Raw genomic sequence first — 19,668 nt, forward strand, 5'->3', positions numbered from 1 at the left:
CTTTTGCTCCTCCTTCGTCCACCTCCTGAGCTGGGATTGCAGACGTGCACCGCCGTGCCTAGTTTATGCAGTACTGGGCTGGAATGCACTAGAGGCTCTCTATCAGCCTAACCAAGCCTAGACCCCTGGACTGCACGGTCTGTGCTTTCCTTTCTTTCCTTTTCCTTTTTTCTTTTAAAATATTTATTGCTTTACCTGTATGTGTACGTGCCTGAGTGTGTATATATGCACCATATATGTGCAGTTTCCTGTGCAGACCAGGGAGGACCTTGGATGCCCAGGAACTGGAATTGTAGGAGGCGCTGAATAACACAATGTGGGAGCTTAGAACTGAATGTGGGTCCTCTGGGAGAGCAGCAGGTGCTCTTAGCCACGGATCCAGCACCTCTCCAGCCCCCTTTCTCTCTTATATAGCCACAAACCCAAAACAAACCAATAAATGAACACAGGCATAGATGTTCAGTATTCCTATTGGCCACATGAGTGACTATGGTAGGTTCGACCATAGGCAAGCACACAGGAAGAGCAGAGAGTCTTTCTGCCTGCGCCCCTCAGAGCGTCTCCATCGTTGGCCCCTGGAAAGACGAATGCAGACCGAGTCCTACACTTTACCAGTGAGGTCAGGAGAGGATGAGGGCAGGGCATGCCAGGGAAACTGGGTGCCTGGAGACCTGGTTGCTCTCCCTTCATCTGCCAAATGTCCTCTTGGCTGACAGTGTGTCAGCCTTGGACAAAGATCCCTGCAGCTGAAGCCATCCCATCACTTCTTAGCAAACTCGATTGTTAGACTAGCACCAAGCCACCTGCCGTGGAGGGTTTGTTTGCCCCAGACAGTGCTTCTATCTGCTTTTCCTACTGCTGACCAGGGAGCGCAGACCATGAAATGTGATGTAAAGGAAAAGCATGAGCTGCAGAGGCTACAGGCTGAGAAGGGCCAGGGCTCCAGCTGCAAGGAGAGAGAGAGAGAGAGAGAGAGAGAGAGAGAGAGAGAGAGAGAGAGAGAGAGAGGAAGCCTCTGCGCATGGGACAGAACAGCACAGGCAGGAAGGAAGAGAGGGAGCAGGCCAGGGGTATGGATCCTCTAGGCAAACCCTGCTGCCTTCCAGCCCGATTCGAATGCCTCTGCTTTGAAGAAGTACCCCAGAGCTGTTCCACCATGCTCTATTTCCTGTACTCTTCTGGGAGCATGCCATTTTGCAGAAGGTCAAACTCAGCCTTTATCCAGAACTCTGTAGTTCTACTGAGGTCAAGGGTTTGTCTCTATCCACTGCTGTATCCCCAGCCTTAGTAACAACATCTCAGGACTACGGATGCTCAGAGGAATGGATGGGAACTACCTGCCCTTAGGATGTTGACTTCTAACAGCAGGAGCCTCATCAAATTCCTCCTGCTAGTCAGTACCATCATGACACCTGGCTGAATCTGCCCAGCTATGAATGGCCATTGATTTGAGCTATTGTCTCCTCCTCCATTTATCACAGCGCGAGAATGTCTTAGAGGCACCAAGATGCTCCCCGCAACCCCCAGCAGGATCACAGGGGCCTCTACTAAGGGCTCCAACTGGCAGGAGGCTGACACAGCCAGTGCCGTCCCTGCAAAGCACACAGCCACTTCCAAGGCTACATTAGCCAAAGGAGTCACATGCCAGCCCACAGCCACTGCTCTCTCTAGGAACACAGAGAGGCGATTCCATGCAAAGTCCTCAGGACACCTGAGCAAAGTGAAGTCACTGGGATGATGACACAGGCCGTCCCTCTTCCCTTTCCCTCGCCCTAGGAACCAAACACAGAGCCGTGTGCGTGCTAAACAGCCACTCTACTAAGAACGGCACCCCACTCCTCTCATTCCTCTTCTGTCCCCCTTTTCCTCTGAATTTGAGTCAGGAGAAAGCCGGACACCCCCACCCCACAGACAGTGCCCTTCTCTAGAGAATCTGCTCCACTAAGGGCAGAGCACACTCAGGACAAAGCTAGAATCACAAGGTCTCAGGGAACAGCTCCTCTCCCCTCTCCTGAAGAGCCCGAGCACCCTGTCCTAGCCTCGAGACCTTCAGTTTTCTATGACTGGATGCCACTGGGGTGTAGGAAAGAGCATAGCTCATCCCTGGATCCAGTGTCCTACTGGCTAACAGCGGTTCTGGAGCTATGGCAGAGAGGGGCTTCCATGGACCCACTGTTCTTGCTTTTCAGTCCCCGACTGGTCCTCGGCAGGGCTGCGGTGAGACAAAGGGCACTATTTGCACTGAATTCTATTTGCACCTGATTGTCTAATTCTCGCTCTTCCCCAATTTTTCTAACGGGGTACAGGCACTCTGGAACCATCGAAACAACCAGAGATAGACTCTGTGTTCAGGAATGTAGAGTTTCATGCAGCAAGTATTTAAGGTCCTTTCTCATCTGGCCAGAAGACAGAAATCACAGAGCCCCATCCTGAAGCACTGTCCTGTCCTCACAGGCTGTGCTTGTGTGCCAAGGACCCTTGGGGCAGGTTCCACTCGGCAGCACAGGGGACAGTAGTGTATGGCTACTATGATTCAAGCTTGAGCCGGAGACTCCCGACTGTTCAAGGTAGGGCGCATGCCATTTGACTCTGACCTGGAAGGAGCCACAAAGATATCAGACTGGGCTAAAGGAGACCCGTGCCTCCAGCTTTTACTCAGACTAGAAGCACAAGCTGAGATAGGCAGCTGTCACCAGGCTCTCACGGGGCAGAGGATGTTCAGAGCGCAGGTTTCAGGGTCAGTTGGTCTGGATTCAATAGGCCTTCTGTTCTGCTGGCGACTTCTTCCTCCAGAAGCCTTGTTTCTTGTGAGTAGAGTGGGTTTGTCCCCCTGTGCCGTGAAGATGAGGGATATAAAACCTATGAGCTTGCTCCCTACGTGGTGGTAATTATCAGCTAGCATGTCTCTGCTGTGGAAAAGCCCTAAGCATTTTCCTTCCATTCCTTCTCCAGCTTCACTCCTGCGCCATGGAACAACCATTTAAAGTACACAGAACCTTTTAGAGGCACCATTCCTCTTCCAGTGTAACCTCAAAAGGTTGTCTCAGCGGGGGAAGGTTTTACTAAAGGATATAGATTTTCTTGGAGGGTATCTGTGTGATTTCATATAAAACGAGGATGGAGAACTGAGAGTCTCTTCATCTCTGCACCTCTTTGGATTCGTGAAAGTCTGTCTTTACAAGGCCTCTCTTCTTGAGAGCCTTCAGTAGTGTGGTGTGAATCTCCTAAGTTTTACACCACCAGGGGGCGCTCTTCAGCTGGTTTCTGTCCAGCTTCTCAAGGAAGCTGACGGGAATCCGGAGTACTGTGAGTGCTTACTGGGAAGGGACAGGTTTTCGCTCAGGGATGTGCGCAGCTGGCCTCATCCTACAGTCTGTCGCCTGGTGGGCTGAGAAAGACACTCTTCCCATCGGTTAGGTCACTTACATTTTCTCGTGTTCCTTCCAACACGCTTCTATACCGTGTCAGAAAAGGTAGGGACTCTTGCTTGTTGCCAACTCCAGATCCTCAAGTTGACCAGAAAGAGAGGTGACAGAGTGAGGGGGTAGAGAAGGCAAGATCTACCCAGCATAGCTGTCATTCCTATCCTTCCATCCCAAGGGATGACAGTGATCTTTCCCTCCTCTTGGGGGATATTAGGAAAGGGCTGGGGTTGAGTTTTCATGGAGCTCAACCAAAGATGTACGTTCTGTGAACACTAGCTGCCTCTTTAGGAATGATACCCTACCACATGGAAGCTTCCAACACACTCCAAACTGCCATGGGCAACCCATTCTGAAAGGCTGCCCAAGTCTGGCTGGATCCTGAGCTACAGCTTCACCACACCAGTGAATCCCAGGCCACTATTCACTATTCTGGGCATCATTCAAGCTAGATGCAAACCTCCTCTAATCCCGTTAGTGACCGCTTGCCTCAAGGAAGAAGGATGCTGGAGAGCTCGGTGAGGAGAGGAATTCTGTGTGACAGACAGCACACGGAGAGAAGGCCTTTGGAGAGGACCTGTGAGGGCCTCCCGATTGGCCTCTTTTTCTAGAAGGATCTCCAGTGGAATGGAGGAGTAGGGATCCGGAGAGTGGACGCAGCCCCTTACCACTGACATTAGGGTCCATGCTCAATTTATCTTACTGTCAGAGCAGGAGGAAGGTGTGACTATGACCCCATCATAGCCACAGGAGAGGGAGGAGCCGAGGGGGTTACCCTACTGTGCCAAGCTCATTGAGTAAGGCGCAAAGCTGAGCTCTGAAACTAAGAACTCTGCCTTATGGAGAAGCTGTCCTGCAGTGGCCAGGTAGCTACTGGGTCCCTAAGTCTTCACAGCCAGGCTGTGACAAGCATGGATGTTCTCCGGATTTCTCATTTCATAGATGAGTAAACCTGGGTTTAGCAGGGCGCCTCGGGTGAGATGACTTCACATCTTCACAGATGTTGGGTCTGCTAAATCAGAAACTTCCACCCTTCTCGGCCTCCCGTGTACTTTGGGGCCTCTGTTTCCTAATGTCAAAGTGTCCTCTTCTGCTCCTGGGATCTCCACTCCAGCAAGTGGGATGAGGAAGGGAGCCGGCCTTGCAGTGGGATGACAATGTCCAGCCAGTCTGGGATTCTAGACTCCCACTTACCTTCCCCTCCCAAAAGAAGTCACAGCTCTGGGATTTCTCCTTCTGTTGGATAGTTTGGGTGGGAGGTAGACAGGAAGGTTCTGGGTGGGGAAGGTCGGCGTTGCGTCACCCCCAGACCAAGAAGGCAGGGCAGTGAAGGGTCAGAGCGATCAACAGCCACGTGCTTAGGACAGTAGTGGAGAGAGCCGGCTGTCTTTGGGGAGAGGAGGCGCGCCCCTAACATGAGTAGGGGGCGGGGAGGACGAGCAGGAGGAGGCCGGTTCCTGCAGAAGGCATGGGGGTAGGGGGAGGCCGAGAGCACGCGGACAAAGGAGGCGGCCCTCAACCCAGCTGTTTTGAAAAATGCTTCCTGTTTCTTTAAAGGCGCTCGCGGCTCGGGCTGCCTGGGCTGGGGAGGCGGCAGCGGCGGCGGCGGCGGCGGGAGCTGCCTCCTCTCCGGGCGGGCGGCGCTGAGTGATCTTGCGAACTGGGCTTCTGTGTAAACTGAGGCTAAACAAACACAGATGGAGCGCAGCGGGCGTTCTGCTGAAATGCTGGCAGGGCGGCAGCGACTTCTGATGACACTCTGAGCTCTCGTAGAGGGAACGGGCAGCCTCCGAGGCTTCACCGAGCCGGAGGCGCAGCTGCCCCGGGAGTGGGGGAGCGAGGGAGGGACCCGGGGAGGGAGGGTAGGAGGAGAGAACGAGGCGACAAGGCGGCGCTGAGTACCGCCGCCACCGGGCGCAGCCAGGCGCTGAGCGTGCAGAGCGATCGCAGCGGGCGCGCGTCCCTGGAAGTCCCACGCCCCTGCCTGGCTCCGTCCGCACCATGAAGCACATCCCGGTCCTCGAAGACGGGCCATGGAAGACTGTGTGCGTGAAAGAGCTGAACGGCCTCAAGAAACTCAAGCGGAAAGGCAAGGAGCCGGCGCGGCGCGCGAACGGCTATAAAACTTTCCGATTGGACTTGGAAGCACCCGAGCCCGGCGCCACGGCCAGCGCCACCGCTGCCACCAACGGGCTCCCAGACAGGACACAGCCGTTCCCAATCGCAACCCCAGTGCCAGCCTCAGTGGCGCCGGTGGTTCCTCCAGGTGGGGGCACGGACACAGCCAAGGAGCTCAGGGGCATCCGAGCGCCTGAAGTCTCAGACGCGCGCAAACGCGGTTTCGCCCTGGGCACAGTGGGACCGGGACTACCCACGCCGCCACCGGCGTCCCAGAGCTTGGCACCGGGGCGTCCCGAGGCGCAGCCCTACCGTGAGCCGTCTCTGCGTCCCCGCATCTTGCTGTGCGCCCCTCCCGCACGCCCCACGCCGTCTGCGCCTCCTGAACCCCCAGCGGCGCCACGAGAATCCCCCGTGCGCCCTGCGCCCCCCACGCGCCCGGGGGAAAGTTCCTACTCGTCAATTTCACACGTAATTTACAATAACCACCCGGATTCTTCTGCGTCGCCTAGGAAACGGCCAGGCGAAGCGACTGCCGCCTCCACGGAGATCAAAGCCCTGCAGCAGACCCGGAGGCTCCTGGCCAACGCCAGGGAGCGGACGCGGGTGCACACCATCAGCGCAGCCTTCGAGGCGCTCAGGAAGCAGGTATCCCCTCTCCGCTGCGGGGCAACAGTTGCAGGAGTGGGTGGGTGAGTGGCCTCAGGATTGAAGTCATGGTAAAGGGGATCCTGCAACGCAGGCAGGTTTGCGTTATCAAACTGAGATTTGGCCACAGACCTTAGTTTGCAAAGTGTACGAAAGCTAAGGATCTCTAGCCCAGACGCATCCCGGTGTTCCCGAGGGCTAATCTTGTCCGTGGGTCTGACTTGTATGGCAGCGAGTATCTGTCTTCTGGCATCCCTTGGGCTGGGTGGGGAATACAGAGGGGGAATATGGAAATCTTTCCCTGCCCCCCTGGCGGGGAGAGGAGGAGAACAAGACCTTTCAGCCCTGCGCACTTGGCATGTTTGGGGTCTTGGCTCCTGTGGATGGCACCCAAGACTCTCAACACTAGAGAAGTTCATTCCTGCGGGGGTGTCCTGAAAAATAAAGGACCGTCAGGGGAGCTTGTCAGCCTCTCTTAGGTTCTGGCCTCCGTGTTCATTCAGTTTGCTTGTAGGACCTCTGCACTTGCCTGGTCTCTGGAGTCCCTAAGGACTCGCCACAAGCTTGTGGTCCCTCCAAGGACAGCTCCAGGAACTGATCTGTGGGAACTTTCCCAGGAGACCCTGCCCGCCACTGCCCTTCCTCTTCTGATCACATCAGGCACCTCTGCCCAGGATATTGCTGCTTGGGGCATTCCCTCTAGGGAGGGCTGGAGAAGTCACAGGCTCCTCATGGGGTTGGGAAGGGGGCGGCGTTGGTGGGGACTGCTGTCACCTGGCAGCTCCTGTTGGGGAAGCAAAAGAATACTTAACTTGAGAATTACCCATGGTGGAGGGGGGCAGTTGACAGTTCACTTCGGATAAGCTTGGTACTCCCCTGGGACTTCAGTTTCTTATTTTCTTAGGCAGCAGTTTCTGGAGAACGTCTCTGACTAAAATCTTCCCGCTGGGTGCTACTCTTAGCGACTCTCCGTGATGAGGGTGTTACTCCCATCTCCTTTCGTTTCTGTTATCTGTGAGGCAGGTTCTGCACTGAAGAGTCAGTTCCATGTGTCTCTGCAGAAGGTGAGCTCATGCATTCTCAGAGGCGTGTGTGTGCACACATGCAGTTCAGTGTATGTCTGTATGTTCAGTGCATGTACCCAAAGAACACATGAGCACCCCCCCATAGCCTTTTCCTAGCCTAACCATCTGTCCTGTCCCTAGAAGGCCTGCTGGGCTCTACTGGACATCTACCTGTTGTCTAAGGACAGAAGCATAGCCAGGGACTGAGACAGTACGCACCAGGTCCCTGCCGCTGTGGCACTATGGTCTGTATTGTCACAGGGAGCGTCTCCCCTTCTGGGCCTCAGCCCCCGACCTGGTGTACCTCCCGGTCTTTCTGTACGGCTGTGGACAGTCCCTGTCCTCGCTGGGCTTCAGCTGCTAAGGTTCATCGTGATGGTTATCCCCGGCCTCACAGGCACAAAGGGAACCGAGTAAGGTAAGGAAGAGGAGCATTTCTCAACCATTGGCAGGGCCTCCGGACTGAGACAGTATGGATTCTTTATTATTTTAACCGGCTCCCTGTTTTAGACAGGGTCTCTTGTTGTAGCTGTGGTTGGCCTACATCTTGTTAGGCTAGCCTGGAATTTATAGAGATCTGCCTGCCTCTGCCCCCCAAGTGCATAAAGGCACAATATCCAGCTCATTTGAAAAGTTTAAGTTGTATTAGTGTGTGTGTGTGTGTGTGTGTGTGTGTGTGTGTGTGCGTGCGTGCGCGCTCGCGCCTCCGTCTACCCCGTAGGCCTTGGGGGTCCAGCTCAGGCTGTTGGTCTTCGCAGCAGGCACCCACTGAGCCGTCTCACGAGTCCTTTAATCATTTGACAGTAAGCACAGAAAGTGCCAGGCTCTGTGCTTAGCCTCTTCTGTGTTCTAGCTGGTTTTGTGAAGTCGGTGCTGTCGTCATAAGGTGATCCCAGGGTCTCAGGAAGCTTGTGTGAGCTGGCTGAGGTCCTGCAGTGTTGTTGGTGGCCTCACAGGCTTGGTGTTGCACCGTCTCCACGTGTCACTCTTGGGTTCCCGGGTTGGCAGTGTACCCATGGCTTTGTGCAGTGGCAGAGCTGTGCGGTCACCACAGAGCCTGGAATGAATCAGGGTTGGTGAGTCTTTCCAGTGGCCAGTGCTTAACGGCTTTGCTTCTTGGCGTATCCACCCCGAGCACCCGGGAACCTGTCAGGCCTCAGCCTGTCGGCCGGCCGCAGTCAACGACCCTCCCAGCTGCTGGCCGAGCTACAGGTGGGACAGAGTCCCTCTGGTCTGAGGAGAGGGCTATGGGGCAGATGGTCAGGCCACCGCACTTGCCACCAGCCCAGCTGCACCCGAGCCCTCCTCGCTGCCTCATATGAAGGCCATGTGTGTGCAGCTGGGCCTGGCCACGTGCAGGCTGATCCCTGCCAGGTGGGAGGGGTCCACGGGAAAGGCCAGCTGTGCTGGGTAGAGGACCGAAGGGTCTGAGCTGTGGGACTCCATTTCCTGGCAGGACCCACCAGCTGTGCTCACCTTGAGAATGTCTAGCCTGTGGGGGGCTTTGTTCTCTCTCTGGAAGCCCCTTGATGTCCCTGGAGAAGAGGCAGCGGCAGACCGTGTTGGGCCCTTAGAAGCTGCATCTCCACGAAGGAGGCATTGAGCAACTGGAGCCCAGGCTACCTCCCCCAGTGTGTCTTGGGGGTCTCCAGGGGTCCCACCAGGTTAATCCAAAGTGATCCCAGAAGGGTATGGGGAGGGTGGTCTCATCCTAGCCTCTCTTGGACTCCCAAATCCTCTGAGGTGATAGAGGCACTAGGGGGACCCCTAGCGGTGTCTGTGCGTCCCCCCCCCATGGTGGGGAGTGGAGGGGGCAGCTGCTTACACTGGAAGCTCCACACAGTTGGAGAGGGTGACAGGACTCTCCCCTGCCCCCAAGCTCACACTTCCTGTGACATGGATATATGGCTTTGGTCATAAGCTTGCAGGGCTACTTGTCATTGCACTGATAAAGACACTTAGAGAAAGTGGTCAGGGTCTGTCCTCAGGTTTGTCAGACCCTGGGGGTGAATGGTTGGTCTTGTGCCCAACTTTACTTTGTAGAGACTGTGAATTTTAAAGGATATTTCTAAGTAGACCTGGCAGGGATGTTGAACAGGGGGTTCCATGAATCCTCTCCTGCAGACACAGGAGAATAGCTTCGTACAGAAAAAAGCTAGAATGTCACTGTATGCAGGGACATCGTGTGCTTGCAGCTCTGGAGGGGTCTCTGAGGACCACCCCTGAGGGACCCACAGAGGGCAAAGGGTTTGGAAGGCCGTCCTGCGTGTTCTGGTAGATTCTTGATTTTGTTTTTGTTGTTTTTTCCTCCACTTATCCACTGTGACCCCTTTTTGAGAAGCAGCTGTTGGAATGCCCACGTTTCTGGTGAAGAAACAGGTCCTGTAAGGCCATGGTCCTCCTTAAAGTCGGGAAGATGTCCAAGGGACAGCCAGGCCCTCAGGCTGCCCAGTCAGTATTTGCAGGAGCCAAGGGAGGGTCTAGCTTGGGCAGTGGAGAAGGAGTGGATGTTTGGGGGCCTAGAGGACCTTGTGAAAATGCGGAAAGCCAATCCTTTGAGAAGTTTAAAATCCAGGAGCAGGGGAGACATCTCAGTCAGTAAGATGCTTGCTATACAAACGTGAAGTCCTGAGTTCAACCCCCAACCTACAAAGGCACCTACAAGACACTGGGGAGGTAGAAACATGAGGCCCTCTGGGCCTCGCTAGCCTGTCCAGTTCTGCTGAACCAGTGAGCTCCAGGTTCGGGAGAGACCTTGTCTCAGAAATCAAGATGGAGAGTGATGGAGGACAGCTGACATTGGTTTCTGCCTCCGCGCATGCTCAAACATGTGCGTGTACACCTGCACACATCTGTGCAGGTACAGCCAGTCCTTACGGAGAAACACGAGGGAGGTCCCTTTACCATTCTAGAAGCTGGGAAGTGAAGGTGAAGAGTGGGAGCCAAGTGGCCCTGCCTACTCCCTCAACTCCAGGCTCCGACCCGCTGGGAGCCTGTGCAGGCAGTGGGGTGAATGGATGGGGCCTGTGACTGGCTGTGGATGCTCACAGAGGTAATGTGCAAGGGTGGGGTCTTCTGGGGTTACCAGCCCAAAACTCTTTATCCAAAGCTATCCCCACCTCCACCTTAAGCTAAGTGAGAGGAGCAGAATCTTCTAGACTCTTACTTTTGTGGTAGCAGCCAGGCCAGGGTGTTGGAGCTGAGCTGTTGAGGGCCAAAGGCTGCATAGGTACCAGGAAAATGCATGGTGGTGGTTTTATGGGTTTTGTTGTTGTTTGTTGTGAGTGGTATGTGTGTTCTCTATGTTTGTAACGATGTCTAATGTACCTGAGGCGGATAACCTCAAACTTCTGATCCTCCTGCTTTTACCTCTCACGTGCCAGGATTTCAGGTATGCACCCCTTCTCCTGGCTCGTGCAGTGTCGGGGACTGAACTCAGGGTCAGGGTATCAGGTATGCTAGGCCAGCACTCTACCAACTGAGTTCTCTCTCTAGTCCTGGCTAACCTAGAAGGAGCCAGGTAATCCCGAGAGCCAGCCTTGGGGGAGGGGAGGAGAAGGGGCTGTCACCTGAAGGTTACCGTTGCCTCTCGTGGCCACCTTGGTGGCAGAGGAGTGTCCTGTTGTATGTGATGAGCTGCTGGCTCCAGCCAGGTCTCAGCTGACCGGTCTGAGGCTCAGCATGTTACCTGTTTTCCTCATGTGCATGTAGGACATTCATCTCTACTTGGGGCAGATTTCAGATAATACTGTGAAAGGCTATGGCCATCAGATGAACGAGGGCTCAACCCATGGTTGGCTTTCAATTTGACCAGGACGTTGACCCAAGCAATGGTACAAAGTGACAAGTCTAGGACAGACTGATCCAGAACCTGGCATGGTGTTCCTGGGTTGGCCTTGGCCTCACCAGTCGTTTTGGGTCCCAGCACAGAGACTTTTCTCGAAGTCTCACCTCTTCCTAGAAGCCTGGCTGTTTGGGGGCTCCCCGGTGTGGAGCCAGCCGTTGAAGGGAGACTTCCATGTGATCTGTAAGTGACAATAGGCCCGGGTTCCCAGGTTCCACCTCCTGGGTCGAGGAGCAGGCAGAGGTGCCAGGCCTGCCCCTGAGACCCTCTTTCTCTGGTCCAGACTGTGTTTATTTGTTCAAACTGATAAACGTGTTTTCTGGACTCAGAAAACAGGCAAATCACATTGTTCTGCCAGCTTTTCTTGGATGGGTTTGGTGATGTGGCCATGGGAAGGATGGGCATGTTGGTGGGGGCTGAGAGTTCAGGAGGGTGAAAGGTTACTGGATCCCCTAGAACTGGAGTTACTTGTGACGGTGAGCTGCCACATGGGTGCTCGGAGTCAGACCCAGGTCCTAACCATTGAGCTGTCTCTCCGACCCCTTATCAGTTCATTTTATTTTTAATTGTGTATCTGTGTGTCTGAGTATGGGTTTGTACACTAGTGTGGTATCTGAGGAGACCAGAAGGGGCCTTGGCGTCCATGCTGCTGGAGTTATAGGCAGTTGTGAACTGCCCTGTTTGGCTGCTGAGAACCGAATTCTGGTTTTCTGGGAGATCAATATACTGTTTTAACTGCGAGCCATCTCTACAGCCTCCAAACAGTGTTTTTGAATTAGATTCAAGATATTCTGGAGCTAATTCACTCATTGCCTTATTTAGTCAGCCCCTTGGAAGTCTGCTCCCGGCAGAACTTGGAGAATACTTCACAGCTGGGAGCCTTCCCCCAGCATATGGGGACACTGGTCACTAAGGCTGGGGGCCAAATGAGGACGTAAAGACAGAAAGGTGCCATTACAGCACCATTAAGCAAGGCTGCTCCCTTAGTATAGGGTAGGCATGAGAAATCAGAGACGGTTCTAGATGAAGTGAGTAATGTATTTAGGGGACGGTCAGAGGTCTTGCACATACTTAATTCTGGGGCGTTCAGTAGGGATTTTCATGTTTGGCATTGCTGAGCTTTGGGGCCGAGGAGTTCTTTGTTGTGGAGGACACTGAGGATCCTGCGCATGGTGTGATGTTCTGCAGCACAAACCCTCCAAACCCTGCTCCTCTGTTGTGACAACTAGGAATGTCCCCAGGCCTTGCCATCTGTCCCTTGAGGGATAAAATCATTCCTGTTTCAAAACCATTGACTTCAAAGAGCCGCTGTTCCCTAAATACTATAGCAGCAGTTCTGTGTGGGCCCCATACTCGGTGGAGTAATGCGGCTACAGATGCTGTGTTTAGATGCCAAAGAGTTATGGATAGATATGATATGATAGAACCAGAACTTTGGCTGCTGGTGAGACATTTCGACCGTTTGTGTGAACAGCGGAGAGGAGGAACAGGTCCATTGGTTAGTAGCTGTCGGGTAGATTCTGAGGAGTTACATCCATGTTACAATGCCACGCTCAGTTCCATGTCCGGTGGTCTGAGCTCTATGACAGCTCACATAGTACATGCAGAGGGTGGAAGAAGTCAGAGGCTCCGCCCCCTCTCCTAGCACACACCCCTTTATAATTAGTGAGTGATTAGCTGCTGCTGAATCCCAGACTAATGAGTCAAGTCTGGTTGGGGCTGTTGGCGTTTATTACGCACCTGTTGTGTGCTGTGCTTGGCAGTAACCCAGGTCCAGAGGGCATGGGAAAAGTGAAGAAAGAAGAAAACACAACACACTTTTGTGTCTGCGTATCTGCACTGTCCCCCTGAACATCTCCAGGGTCCCAGGAGAATGTATGACTAAGTGTGCATGTGAATGGTGTGTGCATGTGGGCATATTGCCATGGCGCACAGGACACATAGCCTGGGTCCATGGGGCCCCAAGATTGGCCTCTGGTCGTGAGGTTTGCACGGCTAGAGCTTTTCCCTCTGAGCCATGGCTCCAGCTTTCGTCTGTCTCCTTGGATCTAAATTCTTAGAAGGCAAGAGTTGAGTTGTCTATTTGCTTGCTTGTTTTCAGGCAGGATCTTGCTCTGTAGCCCTGGCTGGTCTGGTACTCACTGTGTAGCCCAGGGTGGCTTCCAGCTTCCAGCAGTCCTCCTGCCACGGCTCCCCAAATGCTGTGCACCTCCACACTTGGCTGGGAGTCATGTGTTTCTTTTAAATATATATTTTTAAGTTGTTTTGAGACAGGGTCACCTGTGACTTTCTGCGAACGTATGGAGCAGGCTGATTTTGAATTCTTGATCCTCCTGCCTCTACCTCCCGAGTGCTGGCATCGTAGGCATACACTACCAGACCCACGGGAGTCCCAAGTTTTTGCCGAGCATGGTGGCGCACTCGGGAGGCAGAGGCAGGCAGATCTCTGTGAGTTGGAGGCCAGCCTGGTCTATATCACAGGTCCAGCCACCTAGGACTGCATAGTGAGATTTTATCGTGATTTTTTTTTTGTTATTGTTGTTGTTGAGGCATCAAGTGTCAGTGGATGAGTGAGCATGTGAGAAAAAGCATCAGAAGTGGATAAGAGTATCTGCCCCCTCAGAGGGAGGGGAGGATGGGGCTCTGTCAGGGCAGAAATCTGTGGTACTTCATCTGTGTTGGGCCTCATCGTCTTTCCCTGTCAAATGGGAATTCGGGCACACCCCGGAGTGTGGGAGTGGATAAGCTGGGATGTGGGAGTGTAAACTTCAGACTCTTAGCACAGGTCGTAAATTCGTGTGTCAGACTCAGACACGCAGTAGACAGGCTGCCTCTACCCCGCTGCCAGCCTAGGGGTGTACTGAGGGGTGCACGTTCAGCAGAGGTCTTTGTAGCTGCTCCTGATGCCTTCCCCTGCCGTTCTCAGGTGCCATGCTACTCCTATGGGCAGAAGCTGTCCAAACTGGCCATCCTGAGGATCGCCTGTAACTACATCCTGTCCCTGGCGCGGCTGGCTGACCTGGACTACAGCGCCGACCACAGCAACCTCAGCTTCTCCGAGTGTGTGCAGCGCTGCACCCGCACCCTGCAGGCAGAAGGACGTGCCAAGAAGCGTAAGGTATGCACCTGCACTCAGGTAGCTTAGGGGGGGCGGGGACCGTGAGGTGACGATACCCTGTGCGTGCCCAGGATTTCCAAGCAGCTGGAAATATCAACCTCTTGGAATGTCCTGGTAGACATCTCGGACTCAGGAAGCCCCACATCCCTGGGATCAGGGGTGGGATCGTGGGCTTAAAGCTGTTGGGTGACGTTGGATAGCCTGGACTCCCTAGGTTTGGGTTTGTTTGTTGCTTAAGTAAAGACAGTGGTCCACCTTTGAAGCCCTTCCTGCTCTTGTGTGATCCATGTGTCCCTGACAGACGTTGTATCGGGATGCGATTGTCCTGAATAGGTGGCAGCCCAGGAGATGCCTTCAGCGGGTTGGGGAAGGTGATGTCGTCCAGGGAGTGGGACAGAACTGCGTGGAGGCTGATGATATCTGTTCATTCATTGATTTCATGTATTCATCCTGGAGAAACTCACTGAGCAGCTTGGATAGGGCTATGAACTTCCTATGCAGTGATGGGGTGGTCAGAGAGATGTCCCCGGTGGAGAACAGACGGCGTGGCCCATCCTGGGGCAGGGGAAGGCCAGATGGAAGAGTCGCAGAGTAACTCTCCTGTCCAAGAGAGCTGGGCAGATATCTTACTGGAAATGACATTTGAGCTGGGAACAGCAAAGAGGCCACCAGGCAGATGACACAGTGGATAGCACTGGAGGCAGAACGGACAGCCTGTGCTAAACCTGATGCATTTAAGGAAATCTGTGGAGGAGGAAAAGGATTGGGCACAACCATAGTGTCCTACATGTGTGATGCTTCAGGACATCCAGTCAGGGGCTAGGATTTATCAGGGTTTCTGTAGCTGCCTGGGTCTCTGGTCCCCCCTTGTGCATGGAGAAAGACAGAGAGTGGGACCCAGTCTGTCTGTGAGCCGCCCAGGAGGTCCTGGGAACAGGCGCTGGGGACTCTGGTATCCTTCATCCAATCCCCTGCTTCCATCCTCTTGGCCTGCCCCTCCCCCAGGCTCTTTTTAGGTAGGGAACCTATGGCTTGCCCTGATTTTCCAAAGGCTGCCGAGGCCCCAGCCAGGGAGGCCCTCCTCAGGGGGTGCTACCAGCCCTAATTGTACATTGCATTCCTGGGAGTGATTTAGCAGGGCCAATTAGGAGAGGCCCTCATCAAGTGGGTGAGAGAGGAAGCCCCACTGGCCACTCTGGGGCCAGCTTTCCTGCCTTCCTCGGAGAGTGACATGGGTAAATGAAGGTGTGATTGATGGCTCCATGCTGCGTGCTCGGTGACAAAGGAAGTTGGTAAACTCTTGGTGAACTCCCGTGGCATTCAGCTGTTGGTGTGTGTCCCTCGGTGGTGCAGATAGGCAGCCTGGGCAGGCTCCCTACTTTCCTCTCTCCTCTCTGATTCTTTATACCCCCTACTCCAAGCATCGCCAGCCCCCTCCCCGCCCCACTGGTCTTTTGATTGGAGTAGACAGTGCACTGCACTGCAGCCCCAGCAAGCGGGAAAAGACCAGCAGAGTGAGGATGTCCCTCGGAGCCATGCTTTGGGTCCTGTGACGTCACATCAAGGCTGAGAAACCACTGAGCCCTCCCTGCAGCAGAGATGAAGTGATAGGCTATGGATGGGCTACACGGCAGCACGGGCTATTGCCTACATGCTGAGAGCTGTTTCCTAACCCCTCGAGTTTCCTTGATATTTGGAACTAGTCACTCAGAGATAAAATGTGTTCATGGATCTCGGAAGAGAACGAGGAGACAGTCCCGTCTGCTTAGTGATTGGTTCGAGGGTGCCTTCCCTATGTTCTGGGGTGGAGGATTCCTGTAGGAAGCACATATTTAGATATGTCCTACCCACTCAAAGTAGAGCCTGAACCTCACTGTTCCCCCTTGGCTCTTGTGGCCTCCCAGGCCCTGCTTCTGCTCAGGGTTCTCCTTCTTATGTAGAGAACTATCCCTTTGAGAAGTCTCTTGAGGCAAGAGGAGATGGAGGCTGTGCTCTAGCTCCAGGGTTCAGCATTGCCATGGCGCAGGCAGGTATCTGTCCCTTACAGGGCATGCGACCATGGCAGAAGTCCTTAAGCAGGTGATCGAAGGGGGTCTTGAAGTTGCCCTCTGTAGACCTACTTCATGTACGGTACCCTCTTTGTGATAGCCATGGGGGTGTAGATAAGAAATGGCTTGCCACATTGTCCCTGCCACCTAGTGGCAACAGGACATTGTGGTTGGAGGATTTGGAAGCCAAGCATGATCAGAGTGGAGGAGACAAAATCTCATGAAGAATTCTTGTTCTCCACATGGGGTCTCCAGCCACCAGAAGCCACCAGAAGCCACCAGGAAGCCATGGATAGAGTCTGCTCTGCCGTTGGGAGGACCGGGCAGATTTTCCCAGAGCCCTGTTGGGCCCTAGAGAGTATAAAAAAAGAAAGAACTAGAACCTTCCATGCAGGTGTCTGCTTTGCCCTTTCTGGGTCTAGAGTAGCATGGTGGATCTGTGCCCTGGGCTTGTCGTTAACATCACCCTCGAGGAGGCTCCGGGTCTTAGTGAGCTCTGAATGACATTGTGAGTCTGTGCCTTCCACTTGGCTTCTGGGCAACTCAAGAGCACTAGGGGTCCTTGTTGTTCTTCCATGGAAAATGGGATGGCCGTCCCAGGCTACACTCACCTCCCTTCCTGGTTCCCCTCTGCCTTTGTTACTTTCTGTTGCTGTAATAGAATACCACAGCCTGAATAGTTTGTGAAGAACAGAGGTGTATTAACTCTTGGATCTGGGCTTGGCAATAGTCCAGTGTGGGCTTCTGATAAGGGCTTTGCTTTATCTAACCTGGCCAATGGCATCACACAGTCAGACAGTCAGCGAGCGGCTCGGGTTTCTCTTTCACTGACAAAGCTGGTACTGTCGCATAGGGCCCCACGTTGGTGACCTCATCTCATGCAATTAACTCCTAGAAGTCCCTGCCCCCATGTTATTGACATCATGAGTTCTGGAGTTGAGTTTCCAATACATGTAATTAGGGCACATGTGTTGTGAAATTGAAACCCCATTACAACTCATTTATATTAAAAAAAATTTAATTCCTGGAGGCGGAGAGGGACGTGTGCCGTGCTTGTGGAGGTCAAGAGGAAAACTTGTTGGTTCTTTCTTTTCTACCACGTAGGATCCAGGGATGAACTCAGTTCATCGGGCTTGGTGGATGGCATGTTTACACTATGAGCCATCCCAACGGCCACCTGGCTCTGCTTATTTTAACTGAAGTTTAAAAACTTAAGTGCTGCCTGGTAAGGTAGCTCATACCTGTAATTTCAGCATTCTGGGAGCTGAGGCAGGAGGATTGCCAAGAATTCCGGGCCAACTCTGGCTACAGAGCGAGCCCCCATGAAAAGCCTTAAGTGGAAAGAGACCACCAGGAAGGGTGGCAAGAGGCTGGGGGCAAAGCCTGCTGTCTATGAACAGATGTCTGCTCTGCCTCTGTGATGCTGGTGGTCCTGGCCACTGTGACTGGTGACAGTTTGAGCTGGCAGATTGCCCCATGAGCGACCATGTCCCGGAGAAGCTGGGTAACCCTCCTTCAGGATATCTGCTTGAGAGCCTGAGTCCAGTGGCTCCTGACCCCCGACCCTGTGAGCCACCCTGCCTTTCAGGTCTGCACTAGGGAGAGTCAACACTGAATCTGGTCCACCCCTCAAGCCTCAGGTGCACCGCTCTGTCCATCACAGCCCTTCCCCAGCCACTCTCCTTTACTTGTTGTGAGTTTCCCCCACTCACACGCCCTAGCAATGCAGAGAGCCCCGTGAGAGGCCGCTCAGTAGTGGCAGGGCAGGACAGGAGGAGGGAAGGCTCTCGGGAGGGCTGGCCCACCTCTGTGTGCTGAAGAGAGAGCAGCTAAGCACCTGGCTGGCCCCGCACATGCTTCTGAAGCTTCAGCTTCTGTAGTGGCGGCTTCTGGGAGCCTCTCAGGAGGAGCAGGAAGACAGAGAACCAGGAGGACCGACCTGTTCCTTCATACCTGGGCTCTATGCGACTTGTCCAACCTATGGACTAGGAGAGCTAGTACCCCAATCTAGAGCACCCCTTCCAGGGATTTCAGGTAGTTCTTCTCTGAGTCTTGGGAATGGGTGGTCATTAAGCCCCTGCCATAGCTGCTCCCAGACAGGGGGGTGGGGTGGGAGGACAGGATAAGCAGCTATCCATTGAGGAAGCCAGGGTGCCAGCCTGCCTGTGTGGCCTGCAGGGCTAGGAAGTGAAGAAGCAGCCCCCCCGGGTGTGGGTGCCTGGGAGTCTGAGGCCTCTCAGGCAGGTGAAGCTTTTCAGACAAGCCCTCTCTGTCTACTGCCACCTGGGGGAGCTTTTGAGGATGATGGCAGGTGGGGTAACAGACCATCAGTTCTGGCGATGGACCAAGGGCAGACTGGTTTTGAGTGGCTGTCAGTGCTGGAGAGGGGAGAGTCAGTATGAGCTTTGGGTGTTCAGAGCTGTTTCTTCTCTAGGTGGCTGAGCCCTGCACTGTCCTTCTGTGGGCTGCTCATCGAGCCTGAGTGCATGTGGCATCGTCTCAAGAGACCCTCCCTGGCAGGGTTCCGCTCCTCCAACTCTGTGTGGGTCCGAGCCCTCACTGAGGGCCCTGTCCTAACCTTGTCCCCAACCTGCCTCAGACGCGGTCACTCCCACAGTGCCTGGCTCTCCTCTTCTGTGAGGCCTGCCTCCAGGCACTGACTACTTCCCACGTGAAACTCAGGCAGGCCAGAGTGGCTCTCAAATCTAAATCCTCTAGGATAAGTCATTGAGTTAAATGCCGTTTGCTCTCAAAGCCTGTGGAGCCCCTCTCCGCTGGGTAAAAGGAGAGGTGTGTGGGAAAGCACCATCCAGTTCCCCTCCAGTCATAAAAATGGATGCAATTTATTTTTTCTGGCATTCCAATTACATAGATGTTTGTCGCCAGCGGTTCCAACACGGAGCGTTCTGTCAGCTGCCGTTTCTTCTCTCACATTTGACACTGTCAGGCCACAAGTCTGGCAGGGCCTGGGTTGGAGGGATCGTTAGCTGGGGGGCCTCGCAGGTGGGCGGGGCTGGCTTTCCTTGAAATGGTCTCTGATGTTCCCTGGGTGGTCTTAGTGAGGCTGGGGTGCTGCTGTCCCAGCCCCGTGGATCAGAATGCTGCCTTTCACCCCGCAGTATCGGATATGAGTGAAGACTCAGGAGCCTTGGTGTAGGGAGAAAGCAGCAACTACTCCGCATGCGCAGACAGCATGCGCAGACAGGAAAGCGGTCTGCGCTGCACGAACTCACCATGCTTAGGACATGGATACAGAAGGATGTCTGTAGAGCGGGGATGAGCACCTGGAGCCCTACACCTCTCAGGAGTGCTGCAGTCCCCGGCATGTTTGTGTTTAACCGTGAAGTAAACAAAACATAGGACTTGGGGGGGCTAGACAAGGTTTTAAGCCCTGACAGTGGCACTT

At 54.1% G+C, this 19,668-nt stretch overlaps 1 protein-coding gene across 1 annotated transcript in view; it reads left to right on the forward strand.

Annotated features, from left to right (window-relative positions):
• The first annotated feature begins 4,774 nt into the window (after positions 1–4,774).
• Positions 4,775–19,668, forward strand: part of Atoh8 (atonal bHLH transcription factor 8) — a 28,496-nt gene continuing 13,602 nt past the window's right edge. Inside the window, exons 1-2 of the mRNA XM_048455951.3 lie at positions 4,775–6,188; positions 14,023–14,214. Of these exons, the coding sequence (XP_048311908.2) occupies positions 5,424–6,188; positions 14,023–14,214 (957 nt within the window). The 5' untranslated portion in view covers positions 4,775–5,423. The remainder of the gene's footprint in view (positions 6,189–14,022; positions 14,215–19,668) is intronic.

This window comes from Myodes glareolus, chromosome 6, assembly GCF_982192425.1.
Source record: "Myodes glareolus chromosome 6, mMyoGla1.1, whole genome shotgun sequence".
In the NCBI taxonomy this organism is placed as follows: domain Eukaryota; kingdom Metazoa; phylum Chordata; class Mammalia; order Rodentia; family Cricetidae; genus Myodes; species Myodes glareolus.